We start from the raw sequence: 27,097 nt of genomic DNA, 5'->3' as shown, positions 1-27,097 counted from the left end.
ATGCAATTTGCAATAAATTAAGAAAAAATACTATAAGCAAATGTCACAAAAATATAAATTATTTAAATATATACATAGCTACATTAAAATACTACTGCCCTGTGTTATGGTAGAATGTTGAAGTTCAATAGGGTTATTTCATTTCAAAATTATTCAGATATGTATAGAATATGATTTTGTAACTAAGACTACTATAAGAAATTGAATGAGTAGTAAGAATCTTGAACATTAAAATCTTCAACCAACTGCATAACATTAAATTATATGTGGTATTTTGCATAAGCAATATATTTAACTACATTATACTAATAAATTGTCCATTTGGCCTGTTGGCTATTTCCAGTTTTGTTCAAAACTCTCTAAATAATGAGATTATATATTTCTTTCATCCATGTTTTTATATAAATTACTTAAATCTCTAATTTTAGTAGTAGAAGCAACAAATAGGTATATTAGAAATGATATTGGTAGGAAATGGGGGTGCCTCAAAAATAAAACTCTCATCTTGGAACAACATCAAAGTAAGAAATCTCAGTCATCTACACTTTTGCAGGAAAAAAAAAATCACAAGTAGAAGTGAAATCTAAAGTAAGAAAAGACTATTTACTCAGTCCTTAATTGTTTTGTAACATTTCACAAAATATTCATATAAACAAAAGGTTAATTTGTAATACATTTTAAATTTTACCTAAAATATATCAGCATTTAAATAAAATAAGGTGTTAAAATACTTCAGTGCTTATATGTTTTTCTAACTCAAATTGCTCCTATGAATAAGATATTTATTTCATCTTAGATTCCTTAAAATGACATGAAATCACATATTTACTACTGCATGCCAATTCAAAATACATGCTGTTATTAAGGCACAATGCTCTTTTGTAATCTCTGTATCAATAAATGAAATGCATGAAAATAGATTTGTTTTAAGGTACAATAAGTATATTGCTTTTATATAATTGAAGCATTTATCCTTTATTTTCTTTTATTTGATCAGAAACCAGAATCCTATAGACATTTATGTAAGCCCAGATTTCCTTTTGTTTCAAAAATACTTACTGTGTTTTATTATATGGCATCTTGGAAACACAGGCACACTTTAAAAGGAGTTGATTTTACACATTAATAGTTTCTGAACTTTATTTTTCCACAGAACCTGCATAATTATTACGGATATACTTCTACTTACAAAACTTAAACAATATGTAATACAACTTTGCGTCATCTGCAATAATACCATTTAAAATCATACAAGGATAAGATGGCTCTTTTTGAAACCTACAGGGAAGGAAATTGGAAATGCTGCGTACATCAGAATGGCGACACTGATGGGTTTGACGTGCATACTAGTGTGTCATCAGGATTATCAGAAATATTTGCAGGTTACATGAACATAATATCACTTGGGTTGATATTATGTAGTAGGCAGATCTTTTATTCATTAGTAAAGCAGCAGATTTGCTACATATATATATCACCTTAGAGCACAGACATTACAGGATCATGCTGCCATTCAAAAGTAAGGTGCTGCATTTGATTGCAATCAAATGGCATTCAAAGTGCAATATTTTTTGCTATGAAAATGCAGAAGTTTTCACAGATCAGCATTTATGAATTGGATTGGTCACAATGAAATAGGCTTTCATTTTATACAAATGGAAAAGATTTATCATAAATATATAGACCAATATATAACATTGAAGAACAAGAAGCAGAAAGGAAATAATGCTCTTGCATACAGATCGATTCTCTTTGCTGCTGTTGGGATGACAGGCTTGGCAGGGGGAGGCTTCTTATTGTTCTTTGCCTGGGATTTCCCAAGTCCATTGTTGACTTCAATAGGTTTTCCATAGCAGTCATAATTGGATAATTCAAAATCTCTTGGTAAGCTTCCAACTATGCTGAAGTCATTAGATCTCAAATCAGACTTAGAAGTACAAACCTTTTTGCATCTCGTCTCACCAACCTGAGGATTAAAACATATCAGAACATATTTAGAATCTTTTTATTGATAAAACACATCTCTACAAATAAATTCTTTTAAAATCACTGTCTTCACAGGAGATTATTTATGTTTTCCCCAGAAGGAACTAACAAGATAGTAGTCACATATTTAAACTATCAGATTACTCACATTTAGGGATTTACAATGCTGTCTAAGTAAGTGTAATGTAATAGAATAAACTTTTGATTGCTAATTTCATGCTGGGGATTCAAAACACAAACCAACTTAGATATTATCAGGCTTGTGATATTTTCGATTTTTGTTTTTTCCTTTGTGCATATCGTTGAGCTTGAACTCATGACCTCCCATCTTTCTTAGCTTTTTCACACAAGGCTATTGCTCTCCCACTTGCACTACAGCTCTACTTCTGGCTTTTGGCTGGTTAATTGGAAATAAAGGTTTTACGGATTTGTCTGCCCAGGCTTTCTTCAAACCTCAACCTTCAGATCTCAGCCTCTTGAGTAGCTAGGATTACAGATGTGAGCCACCAGTGCCTGGCTCAGATATTGTTTTGCTTTGTGTTTTTCATTGTTCTGACTTTTGTGACCCATCTTTAGAATTTCCATTGTTGACATGGGTCAGACTAAAGAAGAAATCATCTCATTGTTCATTTGTAGTATATCATTATGCCAGTTTTTTTTTCTTTCCTTTTATAATACATCAAAAGTCAGTTAGTTCTATTTATATTTGCAAGATTATAACTGGATAAAAATGCCTTGAGTAAGAAAAAGAATGAATCTTATTCTTCAATATTACTTTAGCTATCAGAAGACTGTCTTTTTAAAAAATATTTTTATTGTAAAGATACTGTACAGAGGGATTATAGTTACATGAGTAAGGGAATGATTTCCTATCGAGCATTGTTACCCCTCCTTTGTTTTTCCCCTACTATCCCTTTTTCTCTTTATCAACGTGTTTCAGGTATACATTGGATATATAAGCATCTTTTAAAAAGTTCTTAGCCAATGGGTTTGATAAAATATAGATATGGTCTAGGTATATAATAACAAAGCCAGCATTTGCTTACTAATGTAAAATAATATAAAAATAAATGTTCAATCAGGAAGAATTAAATAACATAATTATATAATGCTATGGGAACAATATGTTGATTAGCAGGAGGAATGAATTCTGGTGCTCTTATCTTTATACTCAGTATCTTGCACACTTTTGCAGCTTACTTCTGAACATTCCATCTGGTACTTGCCCAGGAAATGTGTTTTGCATTTGTTCAAATAAAAGACATGGGAAGCATGACTTCCTATTACTTACTTTTATTTTCTCACATCCTATCTCTTATTAGCTTTTCACAAATGAGATCATGTGGGTTAACTATAGAACTTCACATTTTTTTTTTCTAGTCATGCCCCTGAATTCTGGGCCCGGGTGCTGTCCCTCAGCTCTTCAGCTCAAGGCAAGCACTCTATCACTTGAGCCACAGTGCCACTTCCGGCTTTTTCTGCTTATGTAGTGCTAAGGAATTGAACCCAGGACCTCAAACATGCAAGGCAAGCATGCTAGCACTGAGCCACCTTCCCAGCCCCAGAACTTCAGTTATTATAAATCATATCTGTACATATCTTAGCATCCATAAGTAACAAACCATGTGACCAAGTTTATATAATAGACCATAAATTAGGTATTAATATTTCAAAATCTTAATTTAATTTATATAATAATATTCTTTGTTTCTGTAGCAATTTTAATGTTAGCTTTTCCTCTACACAGTTCATTAAAACTTGGGTATAGAGAGGTTATTTAAATACAATAAATATGTCAGTGGAATAACTTATGTTAATAACATACAAATGCATTGCTAGATATGTACTTTTAGATATGTTTTTGTTTTATCTATGTCATTCAATAAAATATTACTCAGATATATTTGAGGATTCTTATATTCACAAACAGTAGAGTTTTGTGTGTGTGTTTGTGTGTGTGTGTGTGCGCGCGCTTTCAGATGATGGTGAAGAAATTCTCTACTACAAAGAGTCCTCAAGTTTCTTAAGTAAGTCATGGTTCATTAACTAGTTGGCAATTCTATTACTGTTCCATTCAACAACATTTATATACACATAAAAATATTCATTTTTACTTAATGCCCTGGAGAGCTTATTATTTTACCAAATATATATATGAGTGTATAAGAGTTTATAAAAACATTTTCAATATTCATAATATCACATAAGGAATAAAATGTATTGAAATAAAACTATAATCCTGTCTAACACACATTCTTAAAGAAAATTTGGCTATAGTAATGAACAATTCTTAATCTTCAATTTTACTTATTATCAATACATCTCACTTATTTAAATCTTATAAACTTTTATAACTTCTAAAAATTAATGGTAACAAAAATGAAGAAGCTTGATAATGTAATGGAGACAGAAACCTTCTAATGCTACAGACCCTTGCCTCTAAGATTCTCTTTGTGATCCTTTAAGTTCTGAATCCACATACACTAAAAATAAAATAATTCTATTTTACGGAATTCAGGAGATAATCTTTCTTGAATTGAAGACACAGGCATGGCCTAATTGGAATAAGATCCTTCTATATGATAAAAATTGTTCAGAGGAAATAAACTGATATATTTTTTTACCAAATTTAAATCAATGATTATTTTTAAAACATATAAATTACCAGGAAGAAACATCAATCTTATTTGTAGATGAACAGCAACTTAATCTTAATGCATTAAAAACTGTAGGAATGACTACTGTTTCCTTTGCTTTGGTTTTAACAAACCACTGGATATAGTGTGTATTAAGTGTTGGAAATAGGATGATGGGCCAGGCAGGTACTCGCGGCCATGCCTACAATCCTAGCTACTTGGGAAGATGAAATCTGATGATCATAATTCAAAACCTGCCCAGGCAGGAAAGTCTGTGAGGCTATCTCTAATTAACCACCAGAAAATGGGAAGTGGATCTGTGGCTTAAAGTGGTAGAGCATAGCCATGAGCAAAAGAGCTCATGGCCAGCATCCAGACCCGAGTTCAAGCCCCAGACTGACATAAAAAACAAATAACAAAACAAAACAAAAGCAAAAAAAGGATGATAGTAACAACTCAGGATCCTCAACTGTTTGTTTTGAACGAAAAGAAAAATATCAGAGAGAACATACTAGTGACTATAATATTGAAATGGCTAAGAATGTACTACCTTTTGAGTGGGAAAAACATAAAACCAACCTGAGACAATTATACACACATGATATATTTTGTATTATAAGCATAGTTATCAAAACTTCATACCAAAAACTAGAATTTTAAATCTTTTTTATTACTATTTCTTTTCTTAGTGAACACAATGTTAGTTTTAAATTAGCTCTTGAAGTTTTCTGCATTTTAAATTCCATTATGCTTTCATAAATTCCTATTGTTATTCTGTCTAAAGAACTAATATCATCTTATTAAAAAATTGTGATTTGTTAATCAAAATCCACTAGAACAAATGCACTTTAATCCTAAGCCATAATTATACTTACTATCGCAAAAACCATTGAATAACTAGATCATAATTTAAAAATTCTATTTCATATTATCTTTTCATTAATAGATATGTAATAAGCATATGCTTATTTGATGTAGTTTGATGTGTACATTAACATTAACTCATTTGGGAGCTTATAATTTTGAGTCCCATTTCAAAATACATATATCACATACATACAATGTTCATTTTCAAGGGTACATTTTACTCGTTAAAATATTAAAAATAATTTATGTTCCTTTCTATAGATTAACATTTCCAGTCCATGTTTCAGTTTATTACACCATCTTTCTAGACTCTGAGTTCATTCTCCCAGTACCACAAGAAATAAAAAATATGATTGGAAAAACTGAAAGACAGAATGTCTCTGTAAAGAAAAACAAACTGCCAGCAAAATCTATATCCACACAAATCCATATCCACACATGCCTTCCAATGGCAAGTTTAGAATTGAAAAATACAATAACCAAACTATAGGCTTGTTTTGGTATCAAAAAGAAAATGGTGTTGCAAAGAAACAACCAAGGAAATGAGAGATACAGCAGAAAGTGATACTCAACCTTGGTGACAAAGAGAAAATTGAGTAGGAAAAATGAATAGGAACATAGAACTATCCTAGGAACATAGAACTACCAATGATCTAGCATTTGTGTTATCAGAGTCTTGGGAAGAGAGAAAAAGAGCATGTCTGAGAAAGCATTCGAAGGAATACTAAGTGCAAACTTCCATGTTTGGAGCAAGATATATGTTTATATTTTTTCTACCAGTTGAACAAATTCCCAACAAAACTAATCCAAAGAGTCCACATAAAAATTCCTTATAATTAAACTTCTAATCTTTAACAATGGAAATCAATCTTGTTGGACTTCAGATAAGTGACACTTTATTGACAGGAAAAAACTAGAATGCTTAGTTCTCAGGAGAAGCAGTGGAGGTCAGAAGGAAGTAGCACAAGTTAGGTGTTTATGCTCCCACAATCTTATACCCAAGGAAATACCTTCAAGGAATGAAGGAGAAATCAAATCAAGTCAAACCTCCTCAAATGGAAGAAAACAGTTATCACCAGAGTTTTCCCAAAATAATGGACAAAGGAATTCTTGAAATAGAAGTAAAACAATAAAACATAACCTTGGAACATCAGGATTTATTTCCTAACTTATTTTTTATTAGGAATTAAAACACATAACACTCTCTATTGTGATCCTAAATATATGTAGGAAAAATATTTAAAACAATTATAAGTAGAAGCAAATAAAGAGAAACAATAAGTAATGACACCTTACATCAAAAAATTAGTAAAATACCCCCAAAGTTAATAAAATGATTCATGAAGGCTATGATAAGTTACATATGCATAACAATGTCTAGAGGAACCACTAAAGCACTATATAAGAAAATGTACTTAAAACAATATGTAAAGCTCAAATTGGAATTCTAACAAATTTCAAGTAACTCCCTCAAAGCCAGGAAAAAGAAAATAAAGAAATAATGAAATTAGAAAATGAAATTCAGATCGAAGTCTCAATGTATCAATAACTATACTAAATTTAAATGATCTAAATATAATAATTAAAAATCTAATGCTGGGCATTGAGGGTTTATGCTTGTAATCCTAGCTTCCCAGAAGGCTAAGACATGAGGACAGAGGCTTGAAGACAGCCAAAACTTAAAAGTTAGTGAGATGTTTACCTCCAATTAAACACCAAAAGAATAAAAAAATAAAAAAAGCTGGAAATGGTGCTGTGACTCAAGTGTACCCAATCCCTGAGTTCAAGCCCCAGGACAGGCACCAAAAATAAAATAAGGAGTCTAAGAGAGTGACAGAGTAAAATTGTCAACCAATATGTGTTGCCTTTAAGAAACTACCTCAAATAAATAATATAGATATGCTGGATGCAAAAGAGGATGAATGATACATCAAAGTCATGACTTCTAAGTTAGGGTAGTTCTACCTAATGAAAAGGTTTCCCCTATTCTTCATGAAGAGTATTTGCATTAAGAAGTTACATGACCCTTAAAACTGTAGGTAATAATATGCAGAAGGGTTAGTCCTTATACATAGAAAATGAATATAATGATGTGAGAAGGAAAAACACTCTCACCTGCAAAGTGCTAATGTGAACAGGAGTCCCTGTGCCATTCACAGTGTTCTTTTTAGCTGCATTTCCACCCTTTCCATCTGCTTGCTCCGCCTTAGCAATCCTGGCCTTTTCTGCTTCCACTCTTTTGGGGTTGTTCAGCATCACTTGGACAACAGCATACTCCACCAGGGAGGCAAACCCGAAGAGAAGGCAAGCAATGAGCCACACATCAAGAGCCTTTACATAGGACACTTTGGGAAGTTCAGCAGCTAGGGTGGTGCACTCAGAGGCCAAGCTGAGCACGGAGAAAATGCCTAGAGGCAGATACACAAGCAGAGTTGCTTTTACCCCTGTGAAATTATCTGCATTGTTCTTTCATCAGATTCCTCTCCAGTAACTCTCCATGGACCATAAACAATTCATAGCATTGCTGTAGAACTCAAAGATTAGAAGAAATACATTAATGAGAGGATACACTATGAGAGGATTGTTTGTTGTGGTTGGAAAATATAACATGTGTAAATAATTCTTATTTTGAAAATAAAAGCTTATTTATTATCAGCACTGAGCCTTGATCTCAGGATTTCATGCTTTTTTTTTTTAACCCAAGTCTCTGAAACTTGACCACTTGAGCTATGCCTCCACTTCTGGCTTTTTGCTGGCTAGTTGGAGATAAGGGTCTTTCAGATTTTTCTGCCCAGTCTGGTTTTGGACCAGGATCCTCAGATCTCAGTCTTTTGAGTAGCTAGGATTAAAGGATGAACTACCCACAGTGTCTTGCTTAAAAATAAATAGGAATTAAGCCAGGAATTGGCTCATAACTATAATCCTATCCACTCAGGAGGGTGAGATCTGAGGATCAAGGTTCAAAGCTACCCCATGAAAGAAAGTCCATGAGATACGTTAATTTAATTGACAACCACAAAACTGGAAGTGGAGCTGTGGCTCAAAGTGGTAGAGAACTAACCTTCAGTAAAAGAACTCAGGAACAGAATTCAGGCCCTGAGTTCAAGCCCCATGACCATAAAACAAATAAAGAAATTAAGAGCAAGGCTTAAAAACAAAATATGGATCAGGCTTAAATGGTAAAAATGTCTAAAACTATCCCACAGAATATCTGAGGGGGGAGTGTTACTTCCCTAGTCTCTGATTAGAGTGTTACTTCAGTTTTCTACTTTGCTTTAGGGAGATTTCAGTTGTATGGACAGTTAAACCTGAGCAAGAATACAACATACAAGGGAATTTTTGATACATTTTTTCACAATAGAGAAAACATATTCCTGCTAATTTCTAATAAAATCTAAATGATCCCAACTTTTTAAGGAAAGGGATAAAATTCTTATTTTTTGTATTAATACACATCAATCTAGGCAAGATATTTAAGGCTATGATAATAGAACTCCAAAAAACTGTAATAATGCAATATTTTCTGTTCTTCCCATTTGCTACCTCTCCCTCCCTACTTCCCTCCCTCCTACTTTCCTTTCCCTCTTTTTGTCTTCATTCACATTTTTTAGGAGGAAAATGAAGAGACATGACCTGTTGGCATTGGATACTGCAAACACACTGGAAGCCTTGGGCAGGTTCAGAGGAGACTTACCTTAAGAAGGTAAAAAGTTTAAACGGCTTCATGAGTCCCTCTAACTTATGGGCTCTATAGTTTTCTCTGCTTAAATCTGAATACCCTCAGAATTACTGAATACAGTATTCTAATAAGTAAATGTTTCCTTTTTCTTCCATTTGATATGGTAGATACCATATTACTAGTAGTAACCAGATAGAACACTGCAGATAATAATGTCCTTTCAATTATAATATTTCAAAAAGCTTCTGACAGATGTCTAGTTTTAAAGAAAATTATTTAAGAGACCAAGTTTACGAGAAAAAAGACTTTCAAAAAAATGTAATCACATCACAGGTGGAATCAATCTTAGGTATATAAAGATTTGGTAAGCATCTAATTTACTATTTTTTAATTTACTAGTATCCTCAGTCCTGAGGATAAACTAACAATAAATTAATGTAACTGTATTTTAAAAGTTTGCAGAGGCAGTGGCTCACATCTGCAATCTCACCTATTCAGGAGTGTGAGATTAGGAGGATTGAAGTTCAAGGATAGCCAGAGCAAGAAGTTAGTAAGAAACTATCTCAACAGAAAGGCCAGGTGTGCTGTCACATGTGTGTCTTCTCAGCTACATGAGAGTCATAGTGCAGGCTAGTTTAGGGGGGAAAAAAGCAAGATCCTACCCCAAAAATAGCTGAAACAAAAACACTGGGAATATGACTCAAGAGACAGAGCATCTGACAAGTACCTGGGTTTTAGCTTAGTACTGAAAAATGCTGCCCGGTTAATATTATCAATCTCAAGATTTCCTAACCTAGGAAGGTAGACAAAATTTCAATATCTTAATATTTATTCCACAATCAATACCCACAAATATTAATTGGCAGATCATCTTTATGAATCAATTTTTCTATTATTTTTCAAATTTTATGAATCAACCTATCAAAATCAAATCTTAAGTCCTTGAGACAGACTACAATGATTTTGGCTGTGTTTCCATGGTTCATTTTCTTTCCTTCTTTCTTTCTTTCTTTCTTTCTTTCTTTCTTTCTTTCTTTCTTTCTTTCTTTCTTTCTTTCTTTCTTTCTTCCTTCCTTCCTTCCTTTCTTTCTCCTTCCTTCCTTCCTTCCTTCCTTTCTCCTTCTTTCCTTCCTTCCTTCTCACTTTCCTTCATTCTCCTCCATTTCCTCCCATCTCTACCCTCAAGTTAAATAGTTAATTATATATATATATATATATATATATATGTAATGTATATTGAATACAATGATTGCATGTGTTCACTCTCCCTCTCTTTATTCCTGTGCACCCCCTCCCCATCGCGCTCATTTGCCCAGTACCCAAAACATGTTTCCACTTCCTGGTATTCATTTTGATAAGTAGTACTTCAGCTATTCATAAGAGTTATGCGTTTAGATTCCTCTTCTAATTATACACTCCTTCAGTCACTTTGTTTTGTGTGTATATATATTGAATCTTGTGTATGTTATTATGAATAGTTATATTTTAGGCTTACTAATAAACTAAAATGTATGCTCAAATACTTATCCTAATATATTAGGAAATTGATTATAGAGAATAGAGTAGAGAAAGTTTTAAAGGCACTGTAATGGATTTTATAACACATTTGACAGAGAATACTAAGAAGCATATTAATTTTGGAGAAACAAATTAAATCAAAGCAATGGTAAGTCATAGCAGGAAGATGTATGCATCCTGTTTTATCCATTGGCAATGCTGAGCTCTAATGTCACTTGATCTACAATATTCAGACACACTATTCCCATTTTCCTTCATCTTCTCCTAAGGTGACTTTTCTGTCTATCCTCATTCTCTATGAATTCACTCACTCCCATCACCTGAAAACTACCTGCATACTGACAAATTTATAACTATTGTTCTAGTTATCACATCTCCAAGGAGCAGAAGACCTGAATATTCAAGTACCCAGGGGAAATCTCCATCTAGCAGTCATCAAAAGTGCTGGGATAGTGAAGCAAACTTTGTGTCTGCTCTTGATCTCATAGGCACTCTACTTGTAGCTTTTCCCACCTCCACGAATAGCTAATATCTTTCAGCTTTTAAGTAAAAATCCCAACAAACTTTTAAGGTAGGCTTGATTGACGCTTCTCTCCCAAACACCTTTACATATTGGTAATCTCAGCCTTAGTTGTCACCTGCCCTCTAGGGCACAACATAATTACTTACCTGGATTATTTTCCCAAGTCCCTGGTGAGTCTTATTACCACTCTGACTTTACAACTTGTCTCCCCTAGCCTCTCTCTGCCTGACAGACTCACCTCCTTGCTGATCCCTAGGAATCAGGCATGAGCCTACCTCAGAACCGTGCCCTGAGGCTTACTGTCCAAGCCCACACACATCCTCTCCTAACTAACCACGAGTTTCTGCTTTACTTCTGTCATTTGTTTCTGAGAGCCCCTCTCCTGAGACTTTTCCTGACAAGCCAGCTTTACTCCTGAATGCCACTATCTTACCTGTTACCTCTGTACCTATAAAAAAGGCAAAGAGGATTTTAAAAATCTATTTTATTAACTATTAGCTAATTAGTTGGTCCACTGTACCCCCTCATCTTGATCAGGACCTAGCAGATAGCACAAAATAAACATTTTCAGAATAAAAACATGTAAACATGCTTGCAAACTATAAAGCAATATATAAATGTAGCATATTTTTAACTCTTGGGTATGTAATATGGGATTCATAGTCATTTTCTCAATCTTCCCAGTAGCCTTTTTCAGATTTTCCTATCTCAAATTAATGGTGATGGTATTTTTGGATGTTTTTATCAGAAAAAAGAATTTTGAAGTCAGCCTTGATTTTTCATCCTCCTGCTCCTGCTCCTCCTGCTCCTCCTCCTCCTCCTTTTCCTCCTCCTCCTCCTTCATCCTCCTCCCCCTCTTTCTCTTCTTCCTTCTGTATTTTGGTGGTATTGGAGTTTTGCACTCCGGGTTTCCTGCTCATAAGTGCTCTACCACTTGAACCATACTCCCAGACCCTTTTACTTTAGTGATTTTTTTTCAAACAAAGTCTTTTCATTTTTCCCAGAGTAGGCTTCAGAGTAATTATCCTACCTATGCCTTCCTGAGATTATAGGCATGCACTTCATATCTGGTTTGTTCTATGAGGTGTAGTCTCAGATTTTAGAAGGACTAGCTTCAAATTATGTTGCTCCTGTCTCTGTGATTTCTTAAACTGCACACAGTCCACTTTTTTTTCATCATCCCTGTATTGAAATTCAGGATTTGAAATGAAATGAGATGAAGTGTGTGTGTGTGTGTGTGTGTGTGTGTGTGTGCGCGCGCGCGCGTGCTTGAATTCAGAGTCTAGGTACTGTCTCTCAACTATATTACTCAAGGGTAATACTTCACCACATTGAGCCACAGCTCCATTTCTTTGGTGGTTAATTGGAGATAAGAGACTCTAGATTTTCTTGCATGGGTTAGCCTTGATATGTGATCCTCAGATCTCAGCCTCCTGGCAGGAAGAGTTATAGTTAAGAGGTAGATCTGCTGATAAAAAAATACCATAGTAAGTACAGAGCTGAAATTCAAAATCCAGGTTTGACTCTAAAGACTAACTTTTCTCCAACAAACATGTTTGTCCAAGACACTAGGGAGAAAGCTCAGTGTTATAGCACATGCGGAGAATATGTATGAGAGCCTCAGTTCCATCCTCAACACGATAAATAAAAAAGATAAAGTCAGAAAATTTGCAACTTGTATGGCATATCTACTGAATGTTAAATGACAACCAGAGGCCTTTTATCAAACTTTTTGCTGTGAGCCTTTTCAGAGAAAAACTCTCTAAGGTGATAAATGTCTTCAAGTACTTTTGAGAGAATAAATTTTGGATTTTTTTTTTTTGGTACGGTCATGGGGCCTGAACTCTGGGCCTAGGCGCTGTCCCTCAGCTCTTCAGTCAAGGCTAGCGCTCTACCACTCTTGAGCCACAGTGCCACTTCTGGCTTTTTTCTTTTTTGCTTATGTGGTGCTGAGGAATCGAACCCAGGGCCTTATGCATGCAAGGCAAGTGATCTACCACTGAGCCACCTTCCCAGCCCTGAATTTTGGATTTTTATGACTGTACCATCATAAGATGTTTTTTTAATTGGTTGTGGGGCTGAGCTCAAGGTTAGTACTCTACCACTTTGAGCCACAGTGCCACTTGTTTTTTGTTTGTTTGTTTGTTGTTTGTTTGGGAGGGTTGGTGGTTAATTGGAGATAGGAGTCTCATGAAGACTTTTCAGCTTTGAACTTTAATCCTCAGATTGCAGCCTTCTGAGTAGCTAGGATTTCAGGCGTGAGCCACCACTGCCTGACCCATCAAGAAGTTTTCTTTTTCTTTTTTCTTTTTGTCTCCAGTCCTGGGGCTTGAACTTAGGGCCTGGGCACTGTCCCTGAGCTTCTTTTGCACAAGGCTAGCACTCTATTACTTGAACCACAGCACTACTTCCATCCTTTTCCCTTTATGTGGTACTGAGGAATCAAACCCAGGGCTTCATGCTTGCTAGGCAAGAACTCTACCACTAAGCCACATTTCTAGCCCAAGATACTTTTTAATAGAAACAAATATTTCAGAGAAATATATATTTTTGAGAAGTCAAAGAATTAAAATATAATTTTGGTTTTTGGCTTATTTCCAATACAGTATACTATATATGTAGTAATATTTGTCACGTTGAAGAATTAGTCATTGTCAGTATCCTCATTATAGATACATAACACGTAGGGTGAAATTTCCCACATATTTAATCATTTATTTGTGGTTCTTATGAAGTATAAATCAACTCATTTCAGTATTTTTCTGGACTCTCTCCTTTCTGCCATGGCCTTTTCATAGAGATAGTGATTTTTTTCTCTCTATTTCTCTTTCTCCTTCTCTCCCTCTCTGTCACTCTCTTGTTTTGAGACATTGTCTTGCTATATAGTTTAGGCTGTCTTGAACTTTTGATCCTCCTGCTTTACCCTCTGGAGTGTTAGGATGATGGCCATGTGACATCAAACGCCCTGTACCATCTTTTTATCTTATGTCCTTTTTACTCGTACTTTCCTCATTTCTTACTTTTTGAAAATCATTCCTTCAATAAGTCAACAGTAAGAGGTGCATAGGCCTTTCTGGTAGAAGAATTAAATGCAATGTAGCAACTCAACATTGAAAGGCTAACGTGTCCCATAGGAGTCAGTCCAGGGGATAGTCAGGGAGTACACAGTGAAACCAGACATTTAAACCAGTCCAAAGCAATGAGAATATAATAGTGTGGCATCTTTGACATTTATTCACTTCATTCATAGGAAGAGCTCCTGCTTAAAGCAAGCAAAGACTTTCCCCCTAGTGCTGAGAAAGTAAACTCAAGGCTTCACAAATGCTAGGTAAGTGTTCTACCACTGACCTCCATTCTCAGCCTGAGCAAAGGATTCCAAAATAATGTTTTAAAAAGTAAATGATATAACTGCAATCATGTAACTTATTGATGGACTAGTTTATGATACTTTCATTGTTGGGTGACTTCATTATTATGTACATATAGCAGAGTTTATCTTATACAGATGTCTGACAAATATCTACCTAAGCTGTATGGTGCATGCCATCTCAAGTGAACCACCACAGAACAAAATATGTACACCTACCTTCTATGTATGGGATGAATAAAACACTAAAAAGATTTCTATCCAAATAGTTGTTTACTTTAACTTTGGTACTATAAGAGCTTTTAGACTTCACTATAGCTGTTTAAATGATTTTACTGAACAATAGTTATTTAATGATGGAAAAAGTAGAGGTGATTAACTATGGAGAATACACTAAAACATGAAAAGAAAAACTTAGCTGAGGTATTGAGCTTAAAAAAGCTGAGAAAATCCAGTGTAGAGTAAAACATTGAAGGAGCAAGTCCAAATAATAGCTTACCATCAATTCCAAAACATTATTTCAAAATACCTGATATTTTCCATTATGTAAAGATCCAGGTAGAATATCCCTTATCTGAAATGCTTCTAACCAGAAACGTTTCAGTGCAGAATTTTTCATTTTGGAATATTTTGCATGTATATTATATATAATATATGGAGCATGAACTCAAGACTAAATGCAAAATTTATTTGTATTTCATATAATGTGGCCTGATAGATAATATACAAATCTTTTAATGCACTTGCGTTTGGACTGTGACTTGTTATATTAGGCCAGTTATGGGATTTTCCACCGTGACTAAAAATGTTTTTGGATTTTGGATGTCAAATTTCCTTCTTGGGAAGGTTCCACTCATCCAGCACAGTCCTGAGGTGAAGGAAAGGTAGAGATAATCTTACCCAAGGGCACTCTGGCAGCACTGGCGTCTGGATTGATCCAGAAGGACAGCCAGGAGAGAACCACAATCAGCAAAGTTGGAGCATAGACACCCATCATGTAGAAGCCGACCTGTCTCCTCAGGGTGAAGATGACCTCTACACACGTGTAGTAGCCTTTTAGAAACACAGAGTACAGGGGTGAGTTCTCAAACATGTCCAGTTGCAGAAGTCATAACATCAACACCACTAAAGAGTTTTTTCTTGAGTATACATAATTTATGTGTTCCAAATGTATGATATTCTGGAACTTTCTCCACCTGATCATTTGCAACTCCTTTACAACTGAAAAAATAGATCACACATATTTCACCTCCACAGGCAGTTCTGTCTATGCAGAGAACTTAAAATTAAGCCAACTTTAGACCAGAGCATGTCCTCTCAGCCAAAAGCCCTATGGGAACCACACAGGGAACAAAAAATGAAAACGGAGCAAATCTAAAAGAGAAGTCTGTGAGTACACAATACACGTTCAGTCACTTGTAGAACTTCTTGTGGAGAAGCTACAGTCTACAACATCTCCCACATATAGTTTAATTAAAAAAAAAACCTCACGGGCTGGGAAGGTGGCTCAGTGGTAGAGTGCTTGCCTTGCATGCATGAGGCCCTGGGTTCGATTCCTCAGCACCACATAAGCAAAAAGAAAAAAGCTGGAAGTGGCACTGTGACTCAAGTGGGAGAGCACTAGCCTTGAGCTGAAGAGCTGAGGGACGGCGCCCAGGCCCAGAGTTCAGGCCCCACAACCGGACCCAAAAAAAAAAAAAAAAAAAAAAAACCTCAGGGAATATTAGAAGGAAACATTAGTAAAGACTAGACGTTGGTGCTATCATTCTATCCACACAAAAGAGTCCAGTGTGTTAACTCTGCATATTTCTGCCCAGTCTTCACTCCTGTACACCTGGCCTCTGATGTTCTCTAGTAGAGGAAAGAACTTGGATTTTCAAAAGCTGAGACAGATGCAGAAACTCCTTTGCAACATAATTTTAGGACTGTTATCATATAAAGTAGCTCCCAATTCATGAGAGAGGCCTTGTGAGAGCCTTTGCTGCCCTAAGAAAGTAAACAAGCAATAAGAATATTCTAGGAGCTCTCCACCTTACACAAGATATACTTCCAGATGTTCTAGATTATTAAAACTAAGCATTAAACATAAGAATGCCACTTAGCAACAGTAAAATTATATATACATATACATATATATTCCAAAGTTAAAATAACTTCAATTGTTCTCAGCTTAAACTGTGTCATTATTTTAAAACAATGAAGCAAAGAAATAGAAGACAGTAATCAAACAGTTATGCCAGAAAAGATAAAGGTACTGTCTTATAATAAAAAGTAAATATTTGCCTAGTCTTTGTAATTAGAATAAATATCTGTATCACCTTCATATTTATTGCAGTACCTACAGCAACATTTGATTCAATGGCTCTTAATAAATGTTGACTTAAAGAAAGGCTACTTGTATCCTAATACCAGGAAAGTTAGAAGAGAAAACACTGTTTCCCTCAGTTTGAATTATAACCATTGCTGCCTCTGAGAGAGTAGAAAGACAATAAAGCTAGAAGGGAACCAAAAACAATTAGCTGATTGGAACAGAAGTAAATCCTAATTATGCCTAATGCATTCATTCATATTATATCAAAAACAAAAAGAAATAGCATTTGATTAAATTTTAATTTCATGAAAACTAGGCAATATATCAAATCTTTCACGGTTTTGCAAGATAGAAAAACAAAACAATCAAACAAACTTTATTCTCTTACTGCCCGAAAATGAGAACATGTTTCTAACCATCACCTGTAATATTCAGAAACACAATCTTCAATATGCTATAATTAAGAAGGATCACAGTATTTCCTAAAATGGGGTTCCAAGCCACATTGCTTTGTAAGAGTATCACTTTTTCATGAATATTTTATATATACCTACTGCATATATAGCTACTGTATGTGGAGAGAGATACATTTGTGTTCATAAATACTTAAATATAAATATATATATATACATATATTCCACTTCACCATATTGAAACAACAATCTAGGTGATATCCATCCTGTGCTGGGAAGCAAGTTTCCATCATGTTCCTTTTGCTCAGGTGCCACTGGGAGAGTTTCAGGAGATATGAAGGTATTCAGCATGAAAATATGTTTGATATTATGGTTATTTGTTCTCTAAACTTTTATGAGAAACATTTGATCTTTTTTATCTTTCCCTAGTACGGTTACATTTATGGGAGGCAGGTGGGCAGTTAATTTATATAAATGTTCACTGGGAAAATTCAATTTACTTCCTATTTCCTGTGAGGTTTTATTTCATTATTCACTCTTGATTCTAATTTCAGTATTTTTGTATATTTTCTTCTCATATATCATCCCACCTTTGTTGTTTGGCTACTAGAAAACTGTAATTGTAATAAAATTAAGCTGAGTCATTACTTCTATACAGATTACATATTGGTCATTATTTTACATATAAGTATGTATTTATAAGTATCTATTAACCTTCTTGCTCAATTTTCTACACACTTTGAATGACCTACTTTAAATTAGTTTCTAAATATTATCCAAACATTAAGCATATTTTACTGTAGTCAGATAATTGTTTATGTCAATGTTGATAAAGTACCCAAAACAGGAAGCACCAAGAAATTCTAATTGTAGGATTGTCTTGTTTTGTTTTGTTTTTTGTTATTTTCTCTAGCTAATGAGATTTTGGGTTGCTTACTCATGATGAATCAAAAATATCATAATTTTTCTCATAATTCTTAGCAATCATTAAGGTTCTTTCTATTATGGCACACCCTTTAATTTCCTTCTAAGCACTAAAACATATGTTCATTTTTTCCTTGTTTATTTCTTAGAATATGGATCTATAAAGACCAAGGATCTTAAATGTGAAAAAATGAACATTACAGTGATTTCTATACTATTAAATTATGTAGTGTTATAACACACAATTGCAAATAATATTATTAGTTTTATTTTTGTCATTTATACATAAAGTTGAAAGATCAACCTAAACTGTGTACTTGTAGCTCGTGCTTATAATCCTAGCTATTTAGGAGGCTTAAATCTGAGAATCTCAGTTTGAAGCCAGAACAGGTAGGCAAAACAATAAGACCCTTAGTCAGCTAAAAGCTGGAAATGGAGGTATGGTTCAAGCAATAGACTTCCAGCCATAAGAGAAAGAACTGAGTGAGAGCACAGACCTTGCATTCAAGTGCCAGTATAGGCACAAAATATTTTTCTCACACAGCATAACTGTATTCATTTTGAAATGTTAAGTTTATAATCTGGATATGGATAACTGTTTTCAAATTATAACAGGACTCCACAGGTAGTGTATCAAGTTCAATACTGTAACGATTCACTTAAAAACAACATCACCTTTCTCAAGTGACTGCTTAATTAAAGCCTAATGTGTCAGATAAAAATAATGAAATATTTAAATCAGAGGATTATTATGATAATGAATTACATAATCCCTGCAAATACTTAAAACAATGCCTTTCCTAGAAAGAATTCAATAAACCATCTCCTTAAATATGAATTACTGTGAAAAAACTGTCAGAAGATGAGTTGTAAGTCTCTAAACAGGTATAATCTCTACTTGAAGGAGTTCTGACAGGTAAAGAATTACTATTGGTTCTAATAAACAGTTGCTTTTCAAAAGAAAAAAAGAATTACTAAACTTAGCCCCATGTCTGGTGATATACAGTCACTTGGTCAGTGGTTAGTCAGCCAGAAAGTCATTCTGCACTTCAGTTATCTTATATGTTGCATAAAGGAGCTAGCTAGCTAGTTCAGAATTGTCTAAAAGTTCACTTCTTTATCTAACCTATGTACCTATGACTTCACTGAGTACTCTGATGGCTATTTTTAAGAACATTGTTTTTACTTAAAATTTTTGACATTATTAATATTATTAATTATTATATTATATTATAATAGCAATAATTGATATTCGTACTACTACTACTACTACTATTATTGTACCAAGGCTTCTGCTCAGAACCTCACACCATCACTTTGCTTGCTGGCTCATGGCTGGCACTGTACCACTTGAGCCAAATCTCCAGTCTGGCATTTTGCTGCTTAATTGGAAATGGAAACTGGGAGACATTTTGACCTAAACTGGCTTGAACCCTGTTCCTCTTGGTCTGAGACTCTTGAGTAAGCAGAATTACAGGCATGAGTTACCAGGTCCTGGGTTAAAACTTGACAATTATTTAACAGCATGTTAGTTGAATGATATTTCTCTTGTCCTGAAGAATGTAACATTTATAAGAGAAAGGATTGCTTATATAAAATGTCATATAGTGTATCAATGTATTTGAAAGCGAACAACAAATAGTAAAGTTAAGTTGCCTAGAGTTTGTAATATTGCATAAATACAAGTATATTTTATACTGAATGATATAATAACTCTGATCTCTTTAACTTCTATATAAATATACTACATAATAAGAAATTAAAGTATTGCAAATCAATGTAAACATTGCTATAAAGTTAAATTTCATTTTTATCTTTTGTCATGATTTCATTCTTGATATACAATTAGTATTGAGTGGTATCAAAAGATAAACTGATATTACTTAAATACTATCAAATTAAATGACACTATCAAGAGCATCTAACATCCTTAATGACTAAACACCATCAGTACATATTCAAGGTTAAACAGTACTCATATTATGACAGCAGTTAGTACTGTATATTCTGCAAAATGCAATGCAGTGTAACAAATGAGGTTAATATCTTATACTTTTCATTATAAGCTGTTCTAGGACATATTTAAAATGCCACAAAGGGAATAGTCACTAGTGTTCAATTATCTCACACTTTCATTGATTTCAGCAGAACATGAAGATCAATACTTTTATAGTTGACAAAATAAGCCCCATACTGTTTACAAAGACAATACATAAACACAAATGGATTACAGGTTTCAAATCCAAAATGTTTAGCCCAGAATAAAATCTTCCTAGAAGCAGAATGTATTGGCAGCATATGAGAAACAACTGCTTGGGAGAGTGTGCATGGCTAGGATTAAAAATTAAAAACCTCTTACTAGTAGACTTTTATACAAACATATATATTTTGTAATTCAAATATCAAAATGCTCAAGTGAATGTAATTCTTTGAAAGAGTCAAAATATAATTATGAAGATAGTAGGTTTAAAGGAAACTTATTTTAGTTAGCTTTCAATCATTCTTCTTGGCTTATATTAATATTTAAATGAATCTTCAGAATATGGGCTGGGAAGGTGGCTCAGTGGTAGAGTGCTTGCTTTGCATGCATGAGGCCCTGGGTTCTTTTCCTCAGCACCACATAAGCAGAAAAAGCCTGAAGTGGCGCTGTGGCTCATGTGGTAAAGCACAGCCTTGAGCTGAAGAGCTGAGGGGCAGAGCCCAGGTCCAGAGTTCAAGCCCCACAACCGGCAAAAAAAAAAAAAAAAGAATATAACTTAGTTTTGTTTAATTAAAAGAAATCACTTACCAGTTCCTTTGTAGTACTTTGTACAGTTGCCATATTCAATATCCTCTTTTTTTATGTCAAATTGAGGCAAGGCAATTTTTTCTAACTGAACAGGATCCCCTGACTGCCAGATAAATCGCAAATCATCAGTTGTATAACCAACTATAAACAAAAATAAGTAAATAAAATTAGATAGAAAATTAGGTATTAATGATTTTTCATGTTAATTATCTTAAGAAAATGGGACATTGTTATATGACATTATAGTTTAAGATGTTCAAAAGTAAAATATATTGCACTTGTAAGAATATTATCTCAACAGTTACAGATAAACATCTTAAAGACAGAACAAATTTAAATATCAGTGTCTTGTTAATTGATAAATTCTTAGAACATTCTGTCGATACATATTCACCTCTCTATGTCAGAATTTTTAACTCCCATCAATAAAACTTGTGGTACAACCTTTCTGAATGTATAAGTTTATAATCATGCATTATTTGACCTAGGAGTACTTAAAGGAATACAAACATTTAAAGCATCTTAGATCTTGTTTTTAAATTGTGATTAAGTGATTACATAATTTCCCAAATTTCACAGTATTATGGGATAGTGATGCTCAGTTAAAGTCACAAACACATTCTAACTTTCCTGGAGTAAGTTGTCTATCACAGTCTATAACATTTATTAATTCTATGAGCTTTGCGATACAGTTATTTCTTCCATATTGGGTGGTATGTACATTTCTTTTGTTTTGCATAGCATCAGCTGTTCCCTCTTGCCCATTTGTTCCCTCCCTTCCATCGCTGCCATTAAGTTGCTTAGTTCATTTTGGTCAATGTCCTGTGCAGCTAATGGGTCCTGCTGTTGTATATTTTTCCCTGATTCCCTCTAGTTCTATGTCCTCTTCCTGGTTCCCCTCCGGTGTCTATATATATATATATATATATATATATATATATATATCATACATGTGATCAGCAGCATGGGGTTATTTAGTAGTGGTTCAACCAGATGAGTGGAAGTTCTTTGTTTCTTAAGTTCTGTTAATTTTGTCATATCACCTAATATTTTGGATTTAACATCCACTTATCAGAGAGACCATGTACCGTTTGTCTCTTTGCTCTTGGCTTACCATGCTCAACATGGTTTCTTCTAGCTCCATCCATTTCCCTGCAAATGTCATTATTCTGTCATTTCTAATGGCTGCATAATATTCCATTGTGTATAGATACCACAATTTTTGGATCCATTCATCTGTGGTGGGACATCTGGGTTGTTTCCATATCCTGGCTATTGTGAACAGTGCTGCAATAAACATGGAGGTGCATGTGTCCTTGTATACTGGTTCCTGTTGTTCAGGATAGATGACTAGAAGTGGTATGACTGGGTCATATTTAGCTTTCTGAGGACTCTCCAGACTGCTTTCCAAAGTGGTCGTATAAGTGTACATTCCCACCAGCAGTGTAATAGGGTTCCTCTTTCTCCGCATCCCCTCTAGCATATGTCGTTGTCTCACTTGAGGATGTGGGACATTCTGACTGGGGTAAGGTGATATCACAGGGTTGTCTTTATTTGCATTTCCTTCACAACCAGGGATGGTGAACATTTCCTCATGTGTTTCTTTGCCATTTTTATCTCTTCATCTGAGAAGTCTCTCTTTAGTTCCATTGCCCATTTAGTAATTGGTTTGTTAGGTTTGGGAGGGATTAGTTTCTTGAGTTCCCTGTATATACTGGATATTAACCCCTTGTCTGATACACTGCTGGTAAATATTTTTTCCCAATTAGTTGGTGGTCTTTCTTGCTTGGTTGCGATAGCTTTAGCTGTGCAGCTTTTTATTTTAAGGTAGTCCCATTTGTCAAGTCTCTTTCCAACTTGTTGTGACCCTGGGACTCTGTTCAGGAAGTTCCTTCCTGTGCCTATAAGTTTAAGTGTCTCTCCTACTCTGTCCTGCAGTAGTTTCAGAGATTCAGGTTTGATGTTAAGGTCTTTAATCCACTTTGAGTTGATGTTGGTGCATGGTGATAGGCTGGGGTCCACTTTTAGTCTTTTGCATGTGGCCACCCAGTTTTCCCAGCACCAGTGGTTGAAGAGACTGTGTTTCCTCCATTGTATGTCTTTGGCTCCTTTGTCAAATATCAGCTGACTGTAGGCCTGTGGATTTATTTCTGGATCTTCTATTCTATTCCATTAGTCTTCGGGTCTGTTTTTGTGCCAGCACCATGCTGTCTTTGTTATTATAGCTCTATAGTAGAATTTGAAGTTCAGCATGAATATCCCTCTCATGTTGTCTTTATTCCCTAGAATTGTTTTGGCTATTCTAGGTCTTTTGTTGTTCCATATGAATTTTTGGACTATTTTCCGTATTTCAGAGATGTACGTCATTGGGATTTTAATAAGAATTGCATTGAATTTGTATATTAATTTTGGCAGTATTGCCATTTTCACTATATTAAGTCTGCCTATCCAAGAGCATGGGAGGTCTTTCCATCTCCTGGTGTCTTCTGTGAGTTCTTTCTTTAACTTTTTATAGTTTTCATTAAATAGTTCTTTTACATCTTTGGTTAGGTTAATTCCTAAAGATTTTATTTTTGGGGAGGTTATTGTGAATGGGGTTGCTTCCTTTATTTCCCTTTCTGCTTGTACATTGTCAATGTACAGGAAGGCAACTGATTTTTGTGGGTTCATTTTGTATCCTACTACTTTGCCGAAGTGATTTATGATTTCCGAGAGTTTGGGGATGGAGTTTTTGGGATCGTGAAGGCATGATATTTGCAAAAAGGGATAGTTTAACTTCTTTCCCTATGCGGATCCCTTTAATGTCTTTTTCTTGCCTTATTGCCCTGGCTAAGGGTTCCAGGACTATATTGAAGAGGAGTGGAGACAGTGGGCATCCTTGCCTTGTTCTAATTTTAAGAGAATTGGTTGTAGCTTTTCCCCATTAAGTATAATATTGGCTATTGGTCTGTCATAAATGGCTTTTATTGTTTTAAGAAATGTTCCATCTATTCCTATTTTCTCCAGAGCTTTTAGCATGAATGAATGTTGAATTTTATCAAAGGTCTTTTCTGCATCTGTGGAGATAATCATGTGATTCTTGACCTTGGCTCTGTTGATGTGTTGGATTACATTTATTGACTTATGTAAGTTAAACCATCCCTGCATCTCTGGGATGAAGCCTACCTGGTCGTAGTGTATGATTTTTTTAATGTGTTTCTCGATTCTGTTAGCTAGAATCTTGTTAAAGATCTTTGCATCTGTGTTCATCAAGGAAATTGGCATGAAATTCTCTTTTTGGTTGGGCGTTTGCCTGCTTTGGGGATGAGTGTGATATTGGCATCATAGAATGACTTTGGGATAGCTCCCTCCTTCTATGTTTCTCTGAAGAGCTTGAGGAGTATGGATATTAGCTCTTCTTTAAAGGTCTTATAGAATTCTGCTGTGAATCCATCTGGTCCTGGACTTTTTTTTTTTTGTTGGAAGACTGATTGGTTCCTGTATCTCATTGTAGGATATCGGTTTATTTAATTGATTTACTTCTTCTTTGCTCAGTTTGGGTAGCTTGTATGTCTCTAAAAATGCATCCATTTCTGCCAGGTTTTCTTTCTTTAGAGAGTATAACTTTTGAAAGTAGTCCATTAAGATTGTTTGAATATCTTGGGTACGTGTTGTGATTTTTCCCGTGGCATCCCTAATCCTGTTAATATGGGTTTCCTCTCTTTTTTTAAATTAATCTTGCCAATGGTCCACCAATTTTACTTATTTTTTCAAAGAACCAGCTTTTTGTTTGGTTAATTCTGGCTATGATTCTCCTATTCTCTAATTCATTAATCTCCGCTCTTAGTTTGGTTATCTGGCTCAGTCTAGTAACTTTAGGTTCCATTTTTTCATGTTTTTCTAGCTGTTTTAATTGCAACATGAGATTATTTACTTGGTCTGTCCCTATTTTCTTGATGTGGGCACTGAGGGTAATAAATTTGCCCCTCAGGACTGCTTTTGCTGTGTCCCACAAGTTTCTTTGCGAGGTGTTTTCATTTTCATTGAGTTGTAGGATATTTTTTATTTCTGCTTTGATTTCTTCTGTTACCCAGCATTGTTTAGAAGTGTGCTGTTCAATTTCCATGTATTAGAGTAATTTCTGTGGTATGCTTTATTATTGAGAACTAGCTTGATTCCACTGTGGTCAGATAGGATACAGGGGATTATGTCGATCCCTTTGTATTTGCTTAAGTTCCTTGCATGAACTATGATATGGTCTAATTTGGAGAAAGTTCCATGAGCTGCTGAGAAGAATGTGTACTCTGTTGTTTTAGGATGAAATACTCAGTAGATGTCAGTTAATTCTGCTTGAAGTATGGCCTCTCTTAATTTGGTAGCTTCTTTGCCAATCCTCTGGTTGGCAGACCTGTCCTTTGGTGAGAGTGGGGTGTTAAAGTCTCCTAGTATTATCGTATTGGGATCTATTTTATTCTGTAAGTTTGAGATATTTGCTTAACATCTGGGTGCACCAATGTTTGGGGAATATAAGTTGATAATGGTAATATCCTCCTCTTAGATTGTTCCCTGTATTAATATGTAGTGTCCGTCCTTATCTTTTTGTATTGATTTTAATGAAAAGTTTATTTTGTCAGGTATCAGGATTGCTACACCTGCTTTTTAACTGGGATATTTGATTGGTAGGTCCTTTTCCAATCCTTCACTCTGAGTTTGTTTGTATGTTTGGCTGAGAGGTGGGTCTCCTGAAGGTAACAACAGATGGATGAACTCATGTTTTCTGATCCAATCTGCAGTTCTTTTTTTTTGATTGGAAAATTAAGCCCATTAATATTAAGAGATAGTATAGTGAGATGCATTGTGGTCCCAGTCATTCCCTGTTTCCCTCAGTTTCTCTTCTTTCCTTTCCTCCTGTGCTTGCTCAGTTAGACTTCTATTAATGCCTGTCTGGGTGCAGGTCCCTGTTCCTGGTTGCTTTTTTCAGGTTGTGTTCCCCCTCTTAGTATTCTTTGCAATGCTGGCTTAATGTTTATGTATTCATTTAGTTTTTCTTTGCTATTAAAAATTTTCAGCTCTCCATTGAATGTGAATGCTAGCTTTGCCGGGTATATCAGTCTGGGTTTGCAGTTATTGGCTCTCAGGGCCTGTATGGTACTTTCCCAAGTCTTTCTTACATTCATTGTTTGTGTGGAGAGATCTTCAGTACTTCTAATTTTTTTCCCCTTGTAGTATAGCTCCTTCTTCATTTTTGCTGCATGCAGGATTGTTTTCTTATTATTTAGATCTATCATTTTTACTATAATGTGTCTAGAAGTGTTTCTCCTGGGATCTTGCTTGAGTCATTCCTCCAGCATCTCTTGGATGTAGCTTTTGTCTTCCATTCCTGCTTTGCTCCCACTGGGGCTCTCCCCGGGGGTGGGGGCTGCTGGCTTTTGGGGATAACTTGCTATCCTGGATGTTGATAAACTTTGTAATTTTTCTCTGTGATTTTCACATGGGGGTTCAGGGATTATTGGAGACTAATCTGAAATTTTGTTTCGGTCAATAGGTGTCTGTCTTTGCTTGGTTGCTGTTTCTGTGCTGGCAGAGAGAGTCTGTACCTGATTTCGGTTCTGTTGGGGGCCGACCTCCAGCTGCTGATCTGACTCATATAGGGTTCTTGGCTCTCTGCTGTAGATCACTGGCAGTTCCCACCTTTGGAAGGGTTGAGCAGCCTAGATTGCTTCTGTTTGCTCCTACAGGTGCTCTTGGCAAGATCGGATGTGCTGGATGCACTCTCCCAGATGTTGGAGTCTTTTGTGGGCTCCTGATTTTTTTTTTTTTGGCTGGTTGTGGGCTTGAACTCTGGGCTTGGGCACTGTCCCTCAGTTCTACAGCTCAAGGCAGGCACCCTACCATTTGAGCCACAGCATCATTTCTGGCCCTTTCTGCTTATGTAGTGCTAAGGAATCAGATCCAGGGCCTCATGCACCCAAGACAAGCACTCTACTGCTGAGCCACCTTACCAGCCTGAGCTCCTGGCTATTATCAGGTGCTGGTGGCTTGTGTTGTCCAATTCCCAGCCTAGAATATATGGGTCGGGTTCTGGTGGGCTTTGGGCTTCTCTTGT

The 27,097-nt window shown here is 35.2% G+C and overlaps 1 protein-coding gene across 1 annotated transcript in view; it reads right to left on the bottom strand.

Moving 5' to 3' along the window:
• Positions 1 to 1,031: 1,031 nt before the first annotated feature.
• Positions 1,032 to 27,097, bottom strand: part of Glrb (glycine receptor beta) — a 92,477-nt gene continuing 66,411 nt past the window's right edge. Inside the window, exons 7-10 of the mRNA XM_042668420.1 lie at positions 21,013 to 21,153; positions 15,477 to 15,629; positions 7,605 to 7,897; positions 1,032 to 1,966 (exon numbers count right to left, since the gene is read on the bottom strand). Coding sequence (XP_042524354.1) covers positions 1,670 to 1,966; positions 7,605 to 7,897; positions 15,477 to 15,629; positions 21,013 to 21,153 — 884 coding nt within the window. The 3' untranslated portion in view covers positions 1,032 to 1,669. The remainder of the gene's footprint in view (positions 1,967 to 7,604; positions 7,898 to 15,476; positions 15,630 to 21,012; positions 21,154 to 27,097) is intronic.

Source organism: Dipodomys spectabilis, unplaced genomic scaffold, assembly GCF_019054845.1.
Source record: "Dipodomys spectabilis isolate Male_0828 unplaced genomic scaffold, ASM1905484v1 ptg000436l, whole genome shotgun sequence".
Classification (NCBI taxonomy): domain Eukaryota; kingdom Metazoa; phylum Chordata; class Mammalia; order Rodentia; family Heteromyidae; genus Dipodomys; species Dipodomys spectabilis.
The sequence above is the reverse complement of the archived record's forward strand: the minus strand, read 5'-3'. Positions and strand labels throughout refer to the sequence as shown.